Below are 21,710 nucleotides of genomic sequence, written 5' to 3'. Positions count from 1 at the left end.
GACACTAACATCAAATCTAGTATGTAGACAACAGAAAAAGAAGTGTCATCAAAAAAAAAAAAAAAAAAAGATATTTATGAGGCACTAAGTTGAAAGTAAAGTGAAATCAGTTTCAAATGGGATCACCAAATAAAGAGGAGTTGATACAAGTTGTGATATTTAAGCTGGGCTTCAAAGGAAAGATATAATTTAAATATATAGTGGAAGGGAAGAGGAGGTATGAAGAACATTCCAAGTAGTAGAAATGGTTTAAATGGAAAACGGTTTATATTGAGAACACTGAGCAACATATATTGGCAAAAGCATAGGGTATGTGAAGGGGAATATATTGGTTATCTATTGCTGAGTAATAAAATGTGCCAAACTGTAGTGGCTTTAAACAATAAACATTTATTATCACTTGTTTCTGTGGGTCAAAAATCTGGGCTGAGCTTATCTGGTCCTCTGGCTAAGGTATTAGCTGGGACTACATTCATTTCAAGGTTCAAATGGGCGGAATCTACTTCCACACTTACTCAAATGACTGTTGGCAGGCCACAGGTTCTACCTGGTAGTTGCCAGAAACATCTGTTCCTTGACATATAGGCCTCTCCATAGAACAGCTCACAAGATGGCAGCTTGTTTCCTTCAAAGCAAATGAAGAAGAGAGCCAGAGGAAGTGAACAAGAGAACAAGATAGAAGCCACAGTCTTTTCTTTCTTTTGAGACAGAGTTTCGCTATTGTTGCCCAGGCTGGAGTGCAATGGCGTGATCTCTGCTCACCACAATCTCCGCCTCCTAGATTCGAGCCATTCTCCTGCCTCAGCCTCCCGAGTAGCTGGGATTACAGGCATGCACCACCACGTCTAGCTAATTTTTGTATTTTTAGTAGAGACGGGGTTTCGTCATGTTGGTCAGGCTGGTCTCCAACTCCTGACCTCAGGTGATCCACCTTCCTCAGCCTCCCAAAGTGCTGGGATTACAGGCATGAGCCACCATGCCTGGCCTGTCTTTTTGTAACCTAGCCTCAGAAGTGACATGCTATCACTTTTGCCAGATAGAAGTGCATCACTAGGTCCAGCCCATATTCAAGGAGAGGGGATTACAAATATGTATGAATACCAGTAGGTGGTGATTTATTGGGGCCTATCCTAGAAGCTGCCTACCACAAGGAATAATGGAAAATAAGATTGGAAATATAGACTGGGCCAGATCAGAGAAAGCCATAGAAGCTAATCTGCGAATGAAACTATACAGGTGGAAATGGAGGGTAGATAGAAGCAAATTTTATGTGTAAGCCTATTTTTGGCAAATTGTAGTGCTGGATAAATAGAATTTTGAGGGTCATCTTAAAAACCAGTTGTTTAACAACAAGTAGAAAATGTCAACCAATGACAGCTTCCAGGAAACAGAACCACTCTATTTTATCAGGAAATAGTGGTCAAAAAATTGTACAGAAGATAGCCACCTACCTTCAATAAATAGTTCTAACACTGTATCCTGACAATGCATTCCTGAAAATCCAGAATTGATAACTGATATTTGTGACAGTTTTTCTGTCTTAGGATAGGAAATAAAATTCACTTTCAGTAGCTTTCAAAATTCTTTGATACCCCAACCCGCAGCAAGAAATACATTTTACATCAGCAGTCCCCAACCTTTTGGCACCAGCGACCGGTCTTGTGGAAGACAATTTTTCCACAAAAAATTGGAGATGGTTTCAGGATGAAACTGTCCCAACTCAGATTATTAGGCATTAGTTAGATTCTCATAAGAAGTATGCAACCTAGATCCCTCACATGTGCAGTTCTCAATAGGGTTTGTGCCCCTATGAGAATCTAATGCCACCCCTGATCAGGCCGAATGCTGCTCAATTGCCACTCATCTCCTGCTGTGCAGCCCAGTTCCTAACAGGCTTCAGACTGGTACCAGTCTGCTGCCCAGGGGTTGGGGACCTGTTTTACATCACAACTCATAATACACACACACACATATATATGAACACACAGATAATCACAAATATATACATATGTACATATATACACACATATATATATACACGCATAATCAAGATAAAAGATTTGCAGAATAATAGTACATATGGCATACTGATTTTTTTTATAAAGTATTCTGTTCTACTGCATTGAAGGAAATAAAAAGCTAGTAGTAATCCACTGAATTCATCACTATCCACCACTTGGTCCCATTCTGAAAGTTTAAAAAATGCTGCGCTTCTAGAACAGTAGCTTAGAAATCAAACAAAATTATGACCAATAGGTATTTGGCAATATCGTTTCCCAGAAGTTGAATGAGGACACTGTGTCCAATGCATTCAAGTCCAAAGCATAACAGCAATTGCTCAGAGCACATCAGGCCTCAGCTGGAAGCCTGATGGAGTTAGCAGGCGTGCCTCAGTTTGGCCCTCGAAAAGACAAATCAAACTGTCAATAAAAACATGGAAGTTTACCCCCTCTTCTTTTTTTGTCATTTACTGTTCAAGTTCTGATCATAGAGACCAGATCATTATTGCAGCCCCCCCTGCCCCTCCCACCACTTTGCCCTCAGATGTACAGGTATTGTGCTTCTCCTAAATATGTGTTGCAATACAAACCACCAAAAAGTCCAAAGGACATAAGATTTACTTATAGTGCAACTTGCCACCCATAACTACCAACCCTGAGGGCCTCCTTAGCACCTCTAACTGGGCAGAGGAAACGACCAGAGATTCATCTGGAATGAAAAAGTGGTTTAAGACCTTTTGATTGTTATCAGTTGAAACCTGATCTAAAGAAACTTCCTGGGACTCCTCTCTAACCTACCTCTACCAAGACTGTTGTGACAAGAAGAGTTGATTGATTTTAGTGGGGAATGTATGTTGAAGGAAGATAGTTTTTTCAGCCCTAATTGTGTGTCAAATTCCAAACCTGCCCTTGGGGAGTTCACAATCTCTTTGGGCAGATGATACTACAAATAGTCTGGAATGATTTTGAGTGCATGACAGCATGGGTTTTTAAAAGTCCATCACCATATTGTTTTAGAAAATAGTACCTGCAAAAAGAGGGCAGAGTAGGGAGGGACGCTACGGGGCATGCGGGGTGCTTTCCTGCGGCTCAAAGGCTAAGCCTTGTGTGATAGCGGCATTTAAGGGGGTGAGAGGAGGTTGGCCACCAAAGCAAGAATGGCTATTATTTCAGCCTGACCAACATGGAGAAACCCCGTCTCTACTAAAAATACAAAATTAGCCGGGGTGGTGGCACATGCCTGTAATCCCAGCTACTCGGGAGGCTGAGGCAGGAGAATCACTTGAACCCGGGAGGCGGAGGTTGCGGTGAGCCGAGATCGCGCCATTGCACTCCAGCCTGGGCAAAAAAGAGCGAAACTCTGTCTCAAAAAAAAAAAAAAAAAAAAAAGACTGGCCTGAGCGGAGTAGAAGGTTTGGGGTAGGGAACACAGGAGTGTGATGGGGGAAATCGGGCCCTCGCTTGTCAATCATAAACACTGGTGCAGGCGAGGGCACCCGAAGCCTCATGTGCGGCGGAAATAGGCAGTTGTACAGATTTCCTCAGTAAAATAGTGAAAGCAAAAATTGTGATCACACCCAGCCCTTTGCTTTGTGCCCTGCCCAGTTTCTCCCACGTCCCCATAAGGAAGAGAGCAGTAGGTCAAACTTGTTTATTCATTCATTCCACGAACATTTCTCTCTCCTAAGGGGTCTTTGTTTCCAGCAAGGGAGTGAGTCTTGCCTTTCCCGCAGCACCAATTTCTCCACAGGGAAGGGGCCCCCTAGTTGCCTGGCTCAGCAAGACCACATCACCATTGAAGGGAAAGGACCAGGCTCTGCAGAAAGCGCCTCAGACCCGCATTCAGACAAGGCAGTGCCCTTGCAGGGGGCGGTGGTGGTGGGATAAGAGAAGCGACGTGTCAGCGAATGGAAAACTGGGGACTCCCAAGCAACCTTAGGAGCGCCGGGCTCCCCACTGGGGCCTCCTTCTAAGGGGTCTGGCTTGCTGGCCAAAAGGTAGCCTTTCCGCTAGTCTGGTTTTCCATGGCCGTACAAAAAGGTCATCCCGAAAAGGAGCTGCTAGCCGACCTCGGGCTAGTTTTGAAGAGTGAAAGCAGGTCTAGGTGGAAAAGAAACAACAACAAACCATCAGGACAACGTTGCTGCCTTGGCCCAAGTTTGTGAGACAAAACCTCATTGTAAATCACAAAAATAACAATCAAGAAAGTGTTTGGTGGGAGGATGGTGTCCCCGAAAAGCCTTGATATGTGCCCCCAAAGCAAGGACTGCTGGTGATTCGGACAGGAGAAAATTTTAAGGAGATGGCTCCTCAAAGACAACCGCATGTGTTGAGCACCAACCCGGGCTGAAAAGGATAGGCAGCGGCAGCATCTGAGGGTCTTTCCAGACTATCTAGGAAGCTGGAGAGAGTGGGCTTTGGCTTTGCGGGAGAGTCTTGGGGGCGCCCTCGGGCGGGGCTGGGCCGCAGGCGCGGGCCGCAGAGGGAGGTGCAGGGAGGCGGGGCCTCGGGCTGGGCGGGTCGGAGGTGGGGCCCAGGTGGTGTTGATACACAAAGAGAAGGCGCCCGGGAGGCCGCGGCCCCGCCCACTGACGCGTCCCGGGGTGCCGCTATAACCCGCCGCTCAAAGGGCTGCTACAGAGCCCCGCGACGCCGCCGCCCTAGTGAACGCCTTTCCAGTACTGCTATCAGCAGCAGCAGCCCAACCACGCGTTACCGCACACTCGCGCCTTTCCTTTGACACGGCGGACGCCGGAGGATTGGGGCGGCAATTTGTCATTTCCTTTTTTATTAAAATTATTTTTCCTGCCTGTTGTTGGATTTGGGGAAATTTTTTGTTTGTTTTTTATGATTTGTATTTGACTGAGAGAAACCCACTGAAGACGTCTGCGTGAGGTTTCCGGTGTACAAGAACAGAGACCACCGAGGTAACGCGTGCGGGGGGGTGTCTGTGGGGAGGGCGCGGGACCCGGGCGAGAGTGGGGGAGGGGCTTCCGGGAGGGGCCGCGCGGGAAGGCGACCGCGGGGTCCGTTTCCTTTCGAGGCGGGCGTTGTCGGTTGGCCTGGCCAGCCTTCCATCCTGGCCCGCCGCGCGGGGGTCGCGCCCGCGACGTGGGCAGGAGAGTAGGCGCTGGGCCCGGGCCGCGTGCCTGCCCGGTGCGGAGCCGCATCTTCCCATTAGGGGGAGGGGAGCCAGCCTGGCCCGCGGCTCTGCTGCGGCAAGTCTTGTGACTGATTTGCATTTAATAAAAAAAAAAAAATTAAGTCCAGGGAACCAGGAATCTGGGGGCGGCGGAGGTGGGCTTGGGCATGTATTATAGGAGAGGCCAAGATTGGGGAAGACAAGTTGAGAACATCTGACAATCGACGATCAATATTGCATCAGTTTGCTTTCCAGACATAGGAGGGGCTGGGCGGGCGAAGCACTCGCGGGCCAGCTGCTTGTGGACGGGTGTGCTTGAGGGCACTGGCGCGCGCGTGTGTAAATAAACCCCCAGCTCCCGGGGCCCAGGCGTTCGCCCCCCTCGAGAGAGGAGTAGTGTCGGCCCTTTCCGCCTCCTTCTGGGGAAGGCTGTCTGCGGCAGAGGCATTTCCCGGTGTGGGGACTCCAGGCAGTAAAGGACAGATTACGCAGCATTGCTGTTCCAAATGCTAGAAACGGGAAGCCATGCGCCTAGGTTGCATGCACACGAGCCAGGGTCGGGGCTGGATGTGTGCCCTGAGTGCCTGTGCACGTTTGCAGCGGCTGGGAAAAAGCAAAACAGAGCCCTCTTCGCCCCCTCCACTCCGACTGGGGACAATAGAGAGGGTGAAATACTGAAATCTGCCGGAGTAGGGGGCCTCGGCGGCCGCAGCACAGCGGTGGAATCATCTTTGTTCTCCGCGGCTCAGCCGTCTGTACTTTTCCGCCCCTTGGCGCGCCCCCGCCCCTCGCGCGCGGCTGGTACTTTTCCACTCGCCTGGCCTGGGATGAATCAGCCGCGCTGCGCCTCCCGGCGGCGTCACCTGACCACGGCGGGCGGGCGCTGCAGTCCTGACGCGCCGCCTCTACTTTCGCAGGCTGACTCGCGGCCGGTGCACCCACCGCCAAGGACAAAAGGAGCCCAGCGCTGCTAGCTGCATCCGATTCCTCCCAGTGCTTAGCATGAAGAAGGCCGAAATGGGACGGTTCAATATTTCCCCGGATGAAGACAGCAGCAGCTACAGTTCCAACAGCGACTTCAACTACTCCTACCCCACCAAGCAAGCTGCTCTGAAAAGGTGGGAGAAGTTGTGACACTTCTGAAAAAACGGCTTGCATGGGTTGGGTTCAGGGAGTTACCTAGGAATTTGCTTCCATTGCTTTAATTCGCTATAGCATTTAGAGAATGTGTGTCATCTCTGGAAGAGTATCCGATTATCTTGTTGTAATGACAAGATAGCTCGTGTGAAAGTCAACTCCTAGTTAATATTTATACTTTTAAGTAAAGGTGTTGTATCAGAACTATGCTGGTGGGGGGTATTTTATGTTCAAGCAGTCTTGTGTGTAGTGATAGATATTTCAATCCAGTTTACAATTATATATGTCTGTATTTTTTGTAGCCATTATGCAGATGTAGATCCTGAAAACCAGAACTTTTTACTTGAATCGAATATGGGGAAGAAGAAGTATGAAACAGAATTTGTAAGTTAAAAATAATAATTTGTCTGTCAGTGGCTTTATGGAGTAAAAGAATAGTTTTACTTTTAGAATTCAAATCTAACTTGCCCAAACCTGGTTTTCTCCATTTAATTATTGTTATATGTTTGGTTATCGTTTTCCCTCTATGTAGCATCCAGGTACTACTTCCTTTGGAATGTCAGTATTTAATCTGAGCAATGCGATTGTGGGCAGTGGAATCCTTGGGCTTTCTTATGCCATGGCTAATACTGGAATTGCTCTTTTTATGTAAGTATGTGTAAGTAGTGAGTCTGCCATGCAGGGCAGTTACTATGATAAAACATATTTTGGCTCCGAAAACTGAGTTTACAGTTGCAGTAGCTGACTCAAGTTACTTGCTTAAAATTAAAAGTATGAGAAACCCCAAAAATCTCTTTATTCTGCTACATACTGCACAATATTAAGAAAGCCAACTAGAAGAAAATAGGGCAGTCCTTAAAACTGACAAATTAAGCCAGAAGTCTTCTAAGTCAGTAGGAATAGTTAAAACAAAATTGTAACAGATGGTAGATACTGAAAAAGAACTATGGCTAAATCCAGGGTAGGTATAAATTTTGAGAAGCTGAAAATCCTATTAAGCTCCAAATCAGTTTGGTAAATTGACACAGTTCTTAAGGACCTGTGGCCCCTTACATGAATAAGGAAAAGAAAATTCCTGTAAACATACAAGGTGTGGTGGTATTTACCCAGCCTGGAACATGTTTGTTTTAAGACGAAGGAGTCATAATTTTCTGGACCCTGAAAAGCAATCCATACATGTTTTCTTAATGTTTGCTTTTGTCAGACCTGTTCGATTGCCACATGCTGTGGCAAAAAAATGAGTATTTTACTAAGTACTTGTTTTTAAATGGTTCCCCCCACAGTTGCACAGTTAGACTTAATTACTCCTGTGCTTTCCAGCATAAATACCTGGATAGACTCTTGGAGGTACAGAAGACTTCAGAGCAGTGGGTCTTAGCCATTTTTGCGTCACTGACTCTTGGAGAATATGATGGAAAAATGTGGATCTTATTTCCAGGGAAAAAGCACAAAACAAAAATACATGCAGTCTTAAGCATGTATTTTTCAGTGATGTTTGTGTCATAGCCCTTAAGTTTAAGTTCCCGTGGACCCCTGGCTAAGGCAATTTCTGTGAAGGATTGTGTAACTTAATGCCTTCATTGTACAGATAAGGAAACCACACGTATATAGCATGGAATTGTCCCTTTGTGACAGATATGTTTTACTTAGCTGACTGGTGCCTTCTACTCAAGTTATTTTCTCCAGCACGATAGAACGTTCATGAAAAGAAAAGCAGACCTTTGCAAATCTCTGCTTTGTGAAATTCCACACTGAGGTTAAGCCTGGCTTTGAGTACTAGATGCTAGGATTCACTCTGGCTTGCTTCAATTAGGATGAGGCTTTTTGAGAGAACCCTTACTAAGGTGAAGGACCAGCGATTTACATAGAATCCTAGAATTTCAGGAATTTTTAGTGGAGAATCTGAATGGCATCACTGTTGAATATTTGAAATCCTTGTTAGCGCTTGGTATAAAAACGAGGCAGTTTTAGAGTGCAGCCAGTGTAGTTAAAGTAAGAATTTAAAGGAGATTAAATGGCACCTCTGTTTCATAAGTGAAGGTCAAATTCTGATGTAACCCTTGTACTCTTGGAATTATACTTTAATAGGTGCTTATGTCATTGATTTACCATTTTACTAAATAGCTAAATAAGATTGCTAAAGTGTGATTTTATTCATCAGTATGTACTTTATATTTAGAGGTATAGAGTTAAATGGGCCAAAAACCACATGGCTGCCACGGTCCACTTCAACAACTCTATAGCTAACCTTTTTAAGTAGAATCAATCTCAAGGTTGAAAGCGACCTCAAAGGTTACAAAGTCTATTCACCGCTCGTCATTTCAGTGTAAGACATGGAAGGACTTAATTTGGTTTGTTTTTAATTAAATTGACATCTTTTCTCCAGTTAGAAGTGAGGTTGATAGTGTCACCTCAGACTAGGCCCTGTAAAACTTCTGGCATTTAGAATGGTAGTGTAAAGCCACTTCCTCTGTTTAACTAATAGACATCAGTTTCTTTGTCAGCACCTCACATGGTACTACGTGCAATTTGCTCACACGGAATAAAAAAATATGCAACTCTTCTCTTTTGCAGGGTTTTTCTATGAGTTTCCCTGTTTTGTTATTTAATTTCTTTTAAAAATTAGTCTGTATCTCTGGGCTCTCCTAGGTGGAAGAAAAGTAAAGCTGGAATGAGGGAGAACCCTTACCCTAAAGGAAAATAAGGTGACATTAGGGTCCCTTTAGTCACTCTATGTTACCTTATTTTTTTTTTCTCTTGCTGAATCCAAGTGAAAAGGTCAAGGGAGGAAAGGCTTAGACAGTCAAGCTGATACCCTACTCATTCTAGCACAGACATTGTTTTAACTGTGACAATACTGGGCCTGTATTCCTTGCCATGGGGTGCAATGTAGTATGTCATTACAATGGTTAGTTCTCTGATTTGTGCCCAGTTGTTAGTAAAGCTTGTAGTGCCTCACTCTTAAAATGTTAGTATCATGTTAGTGTCATTTCCCCCTTACATTCTTTTCCTTTTTTTTTTTTTTTCTTTAAAAAAAAGACAGTATTTCATTTTGTCCTCCAGGCTGAGTGCAGTGGCAAACTGCTGGGCTCAAGTGATCCCCCTACCTCAGCCTGAGTAGCTGAGACTGTAGGTATACACCACCACAGCTGGCTTTTTTTTTTTCCTTTGGTAGAGATGGGTGTTCCCTATGTTATGTTGTCCAGGCTGGTCTCGAACTCCTGGCCTCAAGCAGTCATCCTGCCCCAGCCTCCTAGAGTGCTGGGATTACAGGCATGAGCCACTGCACCTGGCCTCTCATTCCTGTTTATATGTATACGGTCCATGTGGTTTTAAAACCTTTCCTAAACCTGTCTCAGTTGAATTTCACAAGAATCTTGTGGGCTAGGTTTAGTAGCGGATATTACTGATATTTTACAGATAAAGGGAACTATTGAAATGCAGAAAGGTGGCAAGCATACAGCTCATTATTGTGGTGCCAGAATCAAAGTACAAGTTTCAAACTCCACTGGGAAGTTGAGCTTTCCAGTGTCTCATGCTGTGTTTGGCTCAGTGGGTAGACATCCTTGTTCCTAACCAATGCTGTAGAACTGTCACCTGAGAAATGATGCAAGTTTTTACTGCCAGGCAAGAGACAATGTTGACAATCCAGTTAGCAGGAGAGGAAATGCCAGTTCTTCAGGGCATTTTGACACAAATAGGACAAGTTTCACACATAATGTTATTTAAACAACCAGAAAGAGTTGTCTTTAAATATAGCCATGCTTATTTATAACCCTGTGCCTTTTCCTTCTCTCATCAGAATTCTCTTGACGTTTGTGTCGATCTTTTCCCTGTATTCTGTTCATCTCCTTTTAAAGACTGCCAATGAAGGAGGTATGATAGCATTCTTGATTTTTCTAAAACAATGCATACCTATCATGATTTTATTTCTCTTTTAAAATCCTTGGCTTCATGCTTCTGTGTTCTTCAAATTGTAGGGTCTTTATTATATGAACAATTGGGATATAAGGCATTTGGATTAGTTGGAAAGCTTGCAGCATCTGGATCAATTACAATGCAGAACATTGGAGGTAAGAATTTTTCAAAAGACAATTTGGGTAGACTTTATGCTCATTGTATAGCACAGAGTGGTGACATATGCGTTTTGGTGTCACGTGCCGCATTTTGCACTTGTAATGGTATAATTTTGTTTTCCTCTAGCTATGTCAAGCTACCTCTTCATAGTGAAATATGAGTTGCCTTTGGTGATCCAGGCATTAATGGACATTGAAGATAACACTGGGTAAGTGCTAAGTAAGGTTACTCATAAGAAACAATTATAGTCAAAAGTGGTTGGATATATTTTTATCAAAGTTGTATACAAAATGATTATTAGTTATCCATAAATGTTCCTTTTGAAACTGACCCGTAAACTGATTCGAATTTTGGAGAATGAAAGGCCAAAAGATAGTAGCTAGCCCCACAATTTTGGATATCTTAATTTCTAAAACAGGTTTTCTAGAACTTGCTTTCTGTCTTTGTGTTCATACTTAAAGAAGTTATAGCTCTTTTTAATATATGTCCTAAGTGAGGATTGAAGCTTTGAATTACATTAAAAATTAATCCATCCTATTTTTGTAAGTTTGGAATTCTTAAGACTTAATCTGTTCAATGCAAAATACAGGTTGGACATCCCTAATCTGAAATCCAAAACTTTTTGAGTGCCAACATGACGCTACAAGTGGAAAATTCACACCTGATCTCGTGACAGGTGTGCAAAATTAATTAAAATATTGCATAAAATCACCTTTAGGCTGTGGGTTTAAGAAGGTGTATAGGAAACATAAGTGAATTTTGTGTTTAGACTACAGTCCCATCTCCATGATACTTCAAATATGTATATGCAGATACTCCAAAGTCCAAAACACTTCTGGTCCCAAGCATTTTGGATAAGGGATACTCAACATTTTGGATAAGGGATACTGTGCCAGAAAATGCTTGGGCATGCTATAGAAACCATTTTCTTCTAGCAAAGTTATTCATCCCAGTGAACTCACAGGTTTTTATCTAAAGTAAACATGGGGAAGGGTAATTTACTTCCCACCCTACGTGCAGCTCATTATGTCAAAATAGAGAAGTGCCGTTATCAAAGATGAGGCTTTAGAAATTTAATTTTTTAAGCTGATCTTTAAGTATTAGTGTTCTACAGAGTACTTACTGCTGAAGTGAACAGAATTTATGAGGCAATTAGAATTTGAAAATAGTGATTTAGAAGAGAGTGCAATTCATGATTTACCTAAAAAGGAAAAGGCTTAGGGGACATACATAATGTTTTCTGTAAGTTCAAAAGGGATATTTTTGGCTGTCTTTGGAGTTAAAGGTGGTTCAAGATGTCACAATATACTCTGATAACCTGGAATAAGTCCTGGTTTGGGGGACTGAGTTTTATAATTTTTCGTGGGGGTAGGAGGCAGTTTGCCTATGCATTTTATGAAAACTTTTCCTCATTAAAATGTTTAATAAGTATATTTGGTAACACGTCTGGAAAAAAAACTTGTTTTAAAATTTTTTAGTTTCCAGCATTAGAAATTACATGCTAAAGCTGTACCAAAGTTGGTGTACAATTTTTCTGAAAGTGCTTAAAGATAAGATTACTGGCTTAACAAAGCAGCTTTGTTCCCTGCGTTAGTATCAAGTCTTTGAGAAGCATTTTGTGTTATGAATCAGCTGGCAGCTTTCCCAGAGCAAGTAGTGGGACAAAAGTTACACTGTTTCATACCCAACTTCTAACCTGAGTAAATATTCATCTAGCACACAAAGTTAAAAAGTTATTCCTATCTTGAACAAGGGAAACTTTTTCCAAACATGTCTTTTTTTGTGTTTGTTTTTATGGTATTTCTATAAAATGAGTCCTGTTAGAAGAAATATATATTATTCTGAGGATATTTGTGACTGTTTTGACCTTGTTTCTGTTTTCTTTAGATTGTGGTATCTGAACGGTGACTATTTGGTTCTGTTGGTGTCATTGATACTCATTCTTCCTTTGTCGCTGTTTAGAAATTTAGGTGAGCAAACTCATCTCTAAAAGAGAATTGAAATGAGCCTCTCACCAGTTAGTTGGGCTTTCTCTTAATAGAAATTAGTCAGAATGAAAAAGCCCTAGAAAGGTGTATCTTTTGGGACTCACAGCATGCAACATTTAGGAGCCAAAATATTTAATTGACACTATATATTGTACTTTGTAAGAAATAATGCAAATGATAGTTTTTATTAGCTTGGGTTATGACAAGTATATTTAAATAATTCTATATTTTAGTATCATAAGAATTAGAAATTTAGTACTGTAGCCATACTTTAGTGCCTAAAGTCTTCCCAGCAGAATTGAGTTATTCAGTGGGGAAAATATATTTGCTTTAAATCTGTTTCATTAAACTAATACTGATTCCTGCCACCCCCCTTCTAGGATATTTGGGATATACCAGTGGCTTTTCCTTGTTGTGTATGGTGTTCTTTCTGATTGTGGTGGGTATGATTTTTCTTTAGAAAATATTTTTTGTAAACCCTACCATGTCACTTAGTTTAATACATGCAAAATAATATATTTTTAGGTCATTTGCAAGAAATTTCAGGTTCCGTGTCCTGTGGAAGCTGCTTTGATAATTAATGAAACAATAAACACCACCTTAACACAGCCAACAGCTCTTGTACCTGATTTGTCACATAACGTGACTGAAAATGACTCTTGCAGACCTCACTATTTTATTTTCAACTCACAGGTAACTAAATATGCTTATTTTCTCAAAAGAAGAGTTTAGGGAAGAAAAGAGGGAAGCTATTCACTGGAAATTTAAAAATAACTCCCAGGGTAAAGGGAGGAGGATAACAGGTGCTTCTTAGAAAACATGTGATTAGCTAATTATTGAGGACTGTGAGGAAAGTTTTGGTTTACATCTTAAAATAGATCGAAAAATGAGATAATCATATGGTGCTAATAATTGACACATTCAGAAGTGAGGATATTGATCATACTTCATGAACAGATTAGAGGAATGGAAGCTAATTACACAAAGGAAACTTTTAGGCTTTGATTCTAAGATTGTTTACATAAAATATATGCTGCAGAAATATGACAGCATGAGTTCGTTACATCAGATTAAGTAGGTTTTTACGTTTTGTTTCAGACTGTCTATGCTGTGCCAATTCTGACCTTTTCATTTGTCTGTCATCCTGCTATTCTTCCCATCTATGAAGAACTGAAAGAGTGAGTATTTCATTTTTATATCAGTTTGAGAAAATATTAGACAACTGCTGTAACTGCTGCTGAAATACACATTTGAATTTTCTTTTGAATTATATAGCCGCAGCCGTAGAAGAATGATGAATGTGTCCAAGATTTCATTTTTTGCTATGTTTCTCATGTATCTGCTTGCTGCCCTCTTTGGATACCTAACATTTTACGGTAAATAATGCCTCCTTTACCAAAAAAAAAAAAAAAAAAAGCTTATTGAAATGAAACTGCTACTTTTCTATGTATAGTTCCATTACTTTAAAAATAGTCTTAATATATTTCATATTTGTGATGAGAAATTATGTTTAGAACTTAGAATTTTCTGTAGTGTATTTAATCAGTAATATCTAGAATCCAGGTTTGAAAACATCATTAATCATTTGATGGCATGTTTGTATGATATGCCAGCCTCTGAGTTCATCTTGCCTGTCTCCTCTCCCATCACCTTCAGACTGTATAACACAAACACAAATTATAAGCCAAGCCAGGAGATTTAGTTGTTTAACTCCTGTTGCTTTTAATGGGAGTCATGTGGTTAAATCTCTATGTGGTATTTAGAAAAATTTTCCTTCAATGTTACTTTAATTGCATTAACCATAATTCCAAACTAATCTTATTAGCCTCTTAGTTTATAGTCGTTTTGTGAGTAGCCAAATAACTGGTGCACATTTTGCTGTTAAATTTTCTACTTGGTCTTCAATGAAAACAGACACTCAGAGTTTTTTTGGTATTTCCCTGTAGAACATGTTGAGTCAGAATTGCTTCATACCTACTCTACTATCTTGGGAACTGATATTCTTCTTCTCATTGTCCGTCTGGCTGTGTTAGTGGCTGTGACCCTGACAGTACCAGTAGTTATTTTCCCAGTAAGTAATCACTTGCTCTGCTTTCAGTAGGAATGAGTTTTTAAACATGTGAATATTTGTGAGATTTTCATCTTCTGGAAGAAGGGAAACACCAGTAGAACAATACTAAGTTGGTGGTGGTTTTGAAGGGACTTTTAAAAAATACAGTGTATATTTTCAAAATATCCTGGGGACTTTTTTTTCACCATAAGATATAAAATGATCTTTTAAGTGTTCAGATGTTCAGGCAACAGCAGAGAAAGAGGCACAGTTTTATTTAGAAATAGTTACTATTTTGGATAGATTCCTTGTTACTTGGGCATTCCTTTCATTCATTGAAGCTGGATTTTTAAATTTTATATTGCTATTATTTTTAAAATACATTTTATTTATTTATTTATTTTTGCAGATCCGGAGTTCTGTAACTCACTTGTTGTGTGCATCAAAAGATTTCAGTTGGTGGCGTCATAGTCTCATTACAGTGTCTATCTTGGCATTTACCAATTTACTTGTCATCTTTGTCCCAACTATTAGGGATATCTTTGGTTTTATTGGTAAGTTTTAGAAAGTATCAAAGTTGATTCAAACATCAGGGATTTTAAGATTTAAAGAATGAATGACAAGTGTTTCATTAAATCCTCAAGAAACAAATGTTCTTTTACAGGTGCATCTGCAGCTGCTATGTTAATTTTTATTCTTCCTTCTGCCTTCTATATCAAGTTGGTGAAGAAAGAACCTATGAAATCTGTACAAAAGATTGGGGTGAGTGAAAGATTATCACCATAGAAACAGTAGTAATATAAATTTCTCTAACTGATTTTAATTTTATTCTCGTAGCTGTTATTTGTTGTGGTTTCACTTTGAAGTTTCCAGTACACATTTCTGTAATGGTATACTTCACAGATGGAAGATTGCAGAGGGAAGGGGAAAGATAGTTTGCCATCTAATAAATACTTAAGTTAATTGCAATAAAGTTATTAGATACTTTGGAGATAGGAATAGGGATGAAGACTAGTGTGAGATACTAAGCTTTCAACATTTGTTCAACCAGTTTTCATTGGACTGCCTACTGTGTGACAGGGACTTAAATGGGCATTGAATATATAAAAGAGAAGGAAGGGCGTTTAGTTGAATGAGACTGACCATCTTCAGAGTGAAGCTCTCAGGGAGGCCATCTCTCCATAGTGTTTAATATTACGTACCTACTCTAAAATGTAGTACCAGCTGGTGACAGAGAATGATGTGCTAACCACAAATGATGTGGTTCCTACTACCAGAATCCTGGTGGGTGGTATTTAGGGAAAAGACTGCTTTTTAGTCATTATTTTCCACCTTCATTCTGCTGTGATTAAAGTACTAGAATTGTTTATAAACCAACAACTGTCATCTTGTTTTACTCTAAATTACATAGTGGCAGTATTGAAGGGTAGGATTTAGGAATTAGTATTTCCTGGAAAGACCTCTGGCTTTGACTTCTGCTGCATTTTAGGATGTTTTGGGTTTGATTTTGTGACTTTACTTTTGCTCTAAAAAATTGCAAAAAATCCAGTCCAGCTCTATATGAAGCAGTTTGTTTAGCAAGAAAATTCCCTTTTCACTTGAGACAAAGGAATGAAAAAGTGAAAAAGTTCAGAAGGCCTCAAAGGTAGTTATTTTGTACTGCAGATAACTTACTGATCACTTAGGAGTTTATATTTAGCAAGTTAAATACTCATTCTGTAGAACATGATGCAGTAGATAAACTTTAGTAATTAAAGCACATTTCAAAAAGTAGAAAAAGAAATGTTTAGCATATATGTTTTATTACTTACTGATCAATTTTCTCTATGCTCATTGCAGGCTTTGTTCTTCCTGTTAAGTGGCATACTGGTGATGACCGGAAGCATGGCCTTGATTGTTTTGGATTGGGTACACAATGCACCTGGAGGTGGTCATTAATTGGCACCACTCAAACTCAAACTCAGTGCATCTGATGCCAGTGTTGAGTAAACTCAACTACTATGAAATTTCACCTAATATTTTCAGTTTCACTTCCTTTTGAAGTGCAGATTCCTCGCTGGTTCTTCTGAGTGCAGAATAAGTGAACTTTTTTTTTTTTTTTTTTTTTTAAAGAAACTTATCTGTATGTTAGAAATGGATATGAACAACAAAACCACGAGTCTCGGGTTAAGGGAAGTGACAATTTTATTCCATTCCAGAGAATGGACGAACTCTTAACTTTTATCAAGCCACATGCTTGGCTGTGTCATTGTTTAACTTGGATATTTTATGATTTTACTTGAATGTGCCTAATGGAACCATTCGATGTGAGAAATAATTCTTCTTAATTTACAGCAAAGTATTGAATAACCATTGAGAAAAACACTATTATTTTTTGTACCAAAAATACTTAAAGACCTCAGAAGCACTCTTTTACTTTTAAAAAATTGCTTTTTTTGAACTTTATTCAGAAGCAGTTATCAATAAATTCCATAAAATAATTTCATTGGTATTTTAAAATGAATATTAGTATAATGAAATGATTTGCCTTTTTGTAGGCATAATAAGCCAAATACTTTTTTACCCAAAATAATTTTTAGAGAAAATGATGTAATGAAAAATTGTACCATGAATTAGGAGCGTAGTTTTTTTCCATTTAAATGTCACCATTACTTAAAAGATGATTGATTGATTATTGCTATACCAAATCAGATGAACTCTGTTCATCACTTTTCTTCTCTGTCCCCAAACAATTTGGTTCATTGAGACTGAAATGTTTGTGTCTTCAGCTTATTAGAATGGAAGATAATACAGATATTTCTGTGGGAAATAAAATAACTAATTTTGAGGTACCAAATAGTGCAATTGGGTAAAACAGGGTTTATTCAGTTGCATCTGTCTCCAGTGTTGTATTGACAGCTCTGGGTATTTTTTTGGGCCAGCCCTTTTTTGACATTGCTTCCAGCAGTGGAAAATGGGCATTTGATGGCAGTAGGCCAAAATTATTGTGTCCAGAGAGTACACTTTTTCAAAATGCTCACCTACTGGAAGTGTGAATTACTTGACAATGTATGGCTTAGTTGTGTTCATGTTTTGTCTACAGTAGAGGTCTAATCCACAGGGTACACCTATGTTTGGTAAGATATAAGTTCTCTTTGTGTAGGCCACTGGGTTTCTCATGCAGTAAGCTTTATAAAAACTCATTTGCACTGGACTGTCATCTCATTCTTGTACAACGTAGAATTACTTGTTTACATCCAACAAATGGTTAGCTAGGGAAAACAGTGCAAACTGAGTGTTAGTCGTTTTGGTCCAACTGCATGTCAACCCTTCCATTTCAATCCTGGTTAGAAGTGAAAATAATTACTTTGAAACTTGGCTTTAAGAGCACATTTATCGTATGTCACAGTGTATGGTGAATATATTATTAAAATAACGTGGTACTTTGCTCATCAGGCATAATGTCTAAAATCTAATATACATAATTCCATTAAGTGGTTGAGGGAAGCAAATAATGGAATTGTCGATTGGTCATCTGGCTCTAAGGTTTGCCCTTGAACTAAAAATGTTGAGTTTGGGGCAAGGGCCAGAAATGTGGCAGACGTGGTTTTCGTTACGCATTCTTGTATTATATGTGACTAAATTAACAAACAAGATACATGTGTAAGGACCCTTTTGGAACTGGAAGACGTCTTGTAGTGCTACATTGGGTGAAACCATTGGTCCACTTTTGTCTGTTCCTATGAAGATAAAATAATTGGGGACCATCTACAAATAGGCAGTGGGAAGACAGATTCTACAGCACTGCTTTCATTTAATTGGGCTTTAGACACTCCACTGGAATGCAGAACCTCACCTCTAGTTGAGACCAAGAATTGGCACATTTGCATGAGCTCCTGGAATAAGTTGCTGACTTTGTATCTAAGACCTGCCAGGGAATACCAAGAGTTGTTTCTACAGAAGATACTGTGGCAACCAGGAAGGAATGGAAAAAAAAATTCTTTTCTTTACAACAAATTAATGTGAGGAAGCTCCTCCAATCATCTGGTTATTTGAGGTTCAAAATCAACTGCCTAGGGAAAATTGCAATGCATGATTCTCTTGGAGCTATCTTGTCTGCCTTGAGGTTCCTAAACAATGAATTCCCATTAATGAGCAGTCTTCAGTATTAAAACCACTGTCTTGTCACCTCATTTTGCATTACTGTCTTCCGTGGATGTTTCAGTTACAACTGTAATGTTATTTATAGAACAACATTAATCCATTAAAGCTAACCTATTTTTCAATATTTATGATAATCTATGTACATATATTGTCTGTCCATATGTATTTGTAAATAGGTTGTATATAATGTCAGGTTTGGGTCTTGGGTTCAAGTGTATATATTCCTATAAGTTTCTTAACTGCATTTTGATGAATTCATATTATGTAACTATAAGAATTGTCCCAAAAGTACCTGTACAGAAAATTGAATATTGAAAAATTGACAAATTGTGTACAAACACTAAAGTGTTTAAATTGTATTTGCAATAAACTCAACATTAAATTTTTTCATGAAATCTTGGTGCAAATTCAGATCTCTTATTTAAAATTTAAATAAGGTATAAATTTTCAAAATGCAGTAATCAAAATGTGATCTAGTGTAATGAAATAAAGTGTGATCTAGTGTAATGGAAGACCTTTGAGAACCTGGGTGTATTAACTTTGTGTATATAGTGTAAATATCCCTACTGTACTGTTAGAGACCAACAATTCTAGTATGGCTTGTTGGCAAAGAGTGCTACACCGTTTCAATGAAACAATGTATGTTTGTTTTAACTGAACTAAAATAAATACATGCTTAATCTTAAGTAGCAGTGTTTTTGTTTTTTTGTTGTTTGTTTTTTTTTCAGGTAATGGGATAGGCAGTGTCTAATGCAATTTGCATTGCAACTGCAGTACCTAGCACCTAGTAGGTGTCCATATGTTTGTGACGAACAAAAGAGTGGTCAGGAAAAAAAGTTTATTTTACTTTAGGTTCCCAGAGATTCTAAGTTTCCAAAGTGAGAAGGAGTGGAAAGTCTTGGAGACCTGGGGGAAGATGCCAATCTTAAGGTCCCAGGCTCAGCCCTGCTGATGGAAATAAATAGGCCAATAATGTATCAGAATCAACTGGAGAGCCTTTTAAAACCACAGCTTTCTAAAAGGTGCCTAATTTGTCTGATTGCAAAGGTCCAGCTGTAGGGTGGCCCAGGATCTGGTTTTTGTTTTACTTAAGAAGGTCACTCGGGTGATTCTGATGCACAAACTCCAGGAGCAATGAAGTGGCCTAGAAAGAAGTTGGGATATGTTCAGCTTTGGTGAAAAAGCCACAGGAAAAGAGGAATTAATTGGCAAGCTGATGTATGTAACAGCATGGTTTTACTTGAGTGACAGTGGAAGTGGGAAGGTTACTAAGCTACACAGGCTACTTTAGGTATGGCCTACTGATAAGTCTGAAAAGCTTGAGGCTTGTGAACAGAGCTGAAACAGAAAAGACCACACCTTGGGATAGCCAAGTATGCTCGATGGTAGTTCCAAAGTCAGGAAACGTCTCCAAGAAACTTAATGATGGTCAAATGAGAAGGATTAAGAAAGGCAGCAGAATTTGCAACAAATCAATTGAAAAATGACTTGTGGAATTTTCATGTATTCATAGGCAAGCTCTAACTGAATACCTACCATTATGGAACTAACATGCTCATTGGAAAGAGGGTAGGGTTATGTGTCAGATGAGTTCTAACAAAATCCATACACTTTCAAATGTGATAATTTTTAGAAAAAAATAATACCAACTGGTCGTGGTGGCATACCTGTAGTCCTAGCTACTCCAGAGGCTTAGGCAATAGCATTACTTGAGCCCAGGAGCTTGAGACTAATCTGGACAGCATAGTGAAACTCTTTGTCTCAAACAAAACAAATAAAATACAAAAAATTACCAAAGTGAACCAGAAATGCAAATTTATTTATCTACAATTAGAAATATACTGGGTAAGGCCAGGCATGGTGACTCATACCTCTAATCCCAGCAATTTAGGAGGCCAAGGAGGGTGGATTGCTGAAGCCCAGGAGTTCGAGACCAGCCTGGGCAACATGGTGAAACCCCATCTCTACAAAAAAATACAAAAATTAGCCAGGTGGTATGCACCTGTAGTCCCTGCCACTTGGAAGCCCAGGGAGGTCAAGGCTGCAGTGAGCCGTGATCATGCCATTGCACTCTAGCCTGGGTGACAGAGTGAAACCCTGTCAAAAAAAAAAAAAAAAGAGTGAAGGAAAGCAGGGAGTAAGGAAGGAAAGGAAGTGGGTTGACAGGTCCACTGAATATAAAAATACGGTACTCTAACCAGGGAGCCGGCTATTCCAGAGAGATTTCCATTAAGCTTAAGGAATATTGCAGGAACATTTCTATTTCTAAATAAAGAACCAGAGCTGTTTGTCTTGACTTAGAAATACACCTGGATAGTTGGCTTAGTCAAATTTCTGATAACAAAAAAATCCAGTTAATTTAAGCAAGAATGTCAGATGGAGAGAACTCCTTAAGAGATTGGGATGCCTCAGAGAATTAAAAGATAAACAGCTTCCAAAAATCAAAAATTGTCTTTGTTTTAGAGACCTCAATGACAGAAGTGTGTGAAATTTCACTATAGAGCTATGCGACTAGATTCTGAGCTTCTTGTTTTCAGTTCAATTTCTCAATATAAACAAATCGGTCAGGAATGGGTCAAGATCCCACCTTAATCTCAAATGTAGTTAGGTGGGCAGGGTAACACAGTACAAACAGCTGCCAGGACCTACCCGAATGGTGGACAGAATAGTTTTCAGAGGAGAGGTACAGTGATCATGCACTAGAAATAGGCTAGAAAACTGGGACCAACTGTATGGTTTTAACACTGAAAGACCTGCATCCTGAAAACCCCGTTAGTCCCAGGCAAACTGGGAATGGTTGGTAACCCTAGCTAAGAAGGCAACCACCAAAATGTTTAATGAAACAGTCCAGAGGTATTGATACATTTATTTTCTTTGAATTTCTTTTTTCTAGGCTTCCATGCAGGACACCAACCTTCTTTTATGACTTGGCCCCAACTCAATGATTGATTGCTTCCTCAAATCACATTTTTTCTGACTTCCCCACCACAAGAACTATAAGCTTCATAGGAACAGACATCTGTCTATCATTTCATCAATTTATCCCCAACACAGCCAGGCACAGGGGCTCACGCCTCTAATCCCAGCACTGTGGGAGGCTGAGGTGGGCGGATCACAAGGTCAGGAGATTGAGAACATCCTGGCTAACGCTGTGAAACCCCATCTCTACTAAA

General features: G+C 40.0%; 1 protein-coding gene and 1 long non-coding RNA gene across 4 annotated transcripts; one reads left to right on the top strand and one right to left on the bottom strand.

The window, feature by feature from the left end:
• Window positions 1–3,637: 3,637 nt before the first annotated feature.
• Window positions 3,638–5,982, bottom strand: LOC112635502. Its single transcript, XR_003121924.1, has 2 exons — window positions 5,818–5,982; window positions 3,638–4,100 (listed from the first exon to the last, which is right to left on the bottom strand). It is a non-coding gene; the product is annotated as an uncharacterized LOC112635502 (long non-coding RNA).
• SLC38A2 (solute carrier family 38 member 2) lies at window positions 4,546–19,219 on the top strand. 3 transcript variants are annotated; one of them, XM_025403673.1, is made up of 16 exons: window positions 4,546–4,927; window positions 6,060–6,260; window positions 6,582–6,663; window positions 6,812–6,927; window positions 10,082–10,155; window positions 10,260–10,352; window positions 10,483–10,564; window positions 12,244–12,326; window positions 12,725–12,783; window positions 12,870–13,037; window positions 13,443–13,522; window positions 13,620–13,720; window positions 14,291–14,415; window positions 14,804–14,948; window positions 15,059–15,156; window positions 16,234–19,219. In XM_025403673.1, exons 2-16 carry the CDS (start codon window positions 6,145–6,147, stop codon window positions 16,330–16,332), a joined length of 1,521 nt encoding a protein of 506 aa, XP_025259458.1. In that variant the 5' UTR covers window positions 4,546–4,927; window positions 6,060–6,144; the 3' UTR covers window positions 16,333–19,219. The 3 variants fall into 3 exon arrangements, with proteins under 3 accessions (XP_025259458.1, XP_025259459.1, XP_025259460.1); XM_025403674.1 differs by lacking the exon at window positions 6,812–6,927 and having other exon boundaries at window positions 4,588–4,927; window positions 16,234–18,060; XM_025403675.1 differs by lacking the exon at window positions 6,812–6,927 and having other exon boundaries at window positions 4,631–4,927; window positions 6,060–6,663; window positions 16,234–18,060.
• Window positions 19,220–21,710: the final 2,491 nt, after the last annotated feature.

This window comes from Theropithecus gelada, chromosome 11, assembly GCF_003255815.1.
Source record: "Theropithecus gelada isolate Dixy chromosome 11, Tgel_1.0, whole genome shotgun sequence".
Lineage (NCBI taxonomy): Eukaryota > Metazoa > Chordata > Mammalia > Primates > Cercopithecidae > Theropithecus > Theropithecus gelada.
This window is presented reverse-complemented; position numbering and strand designations above follow the sequence as displayed.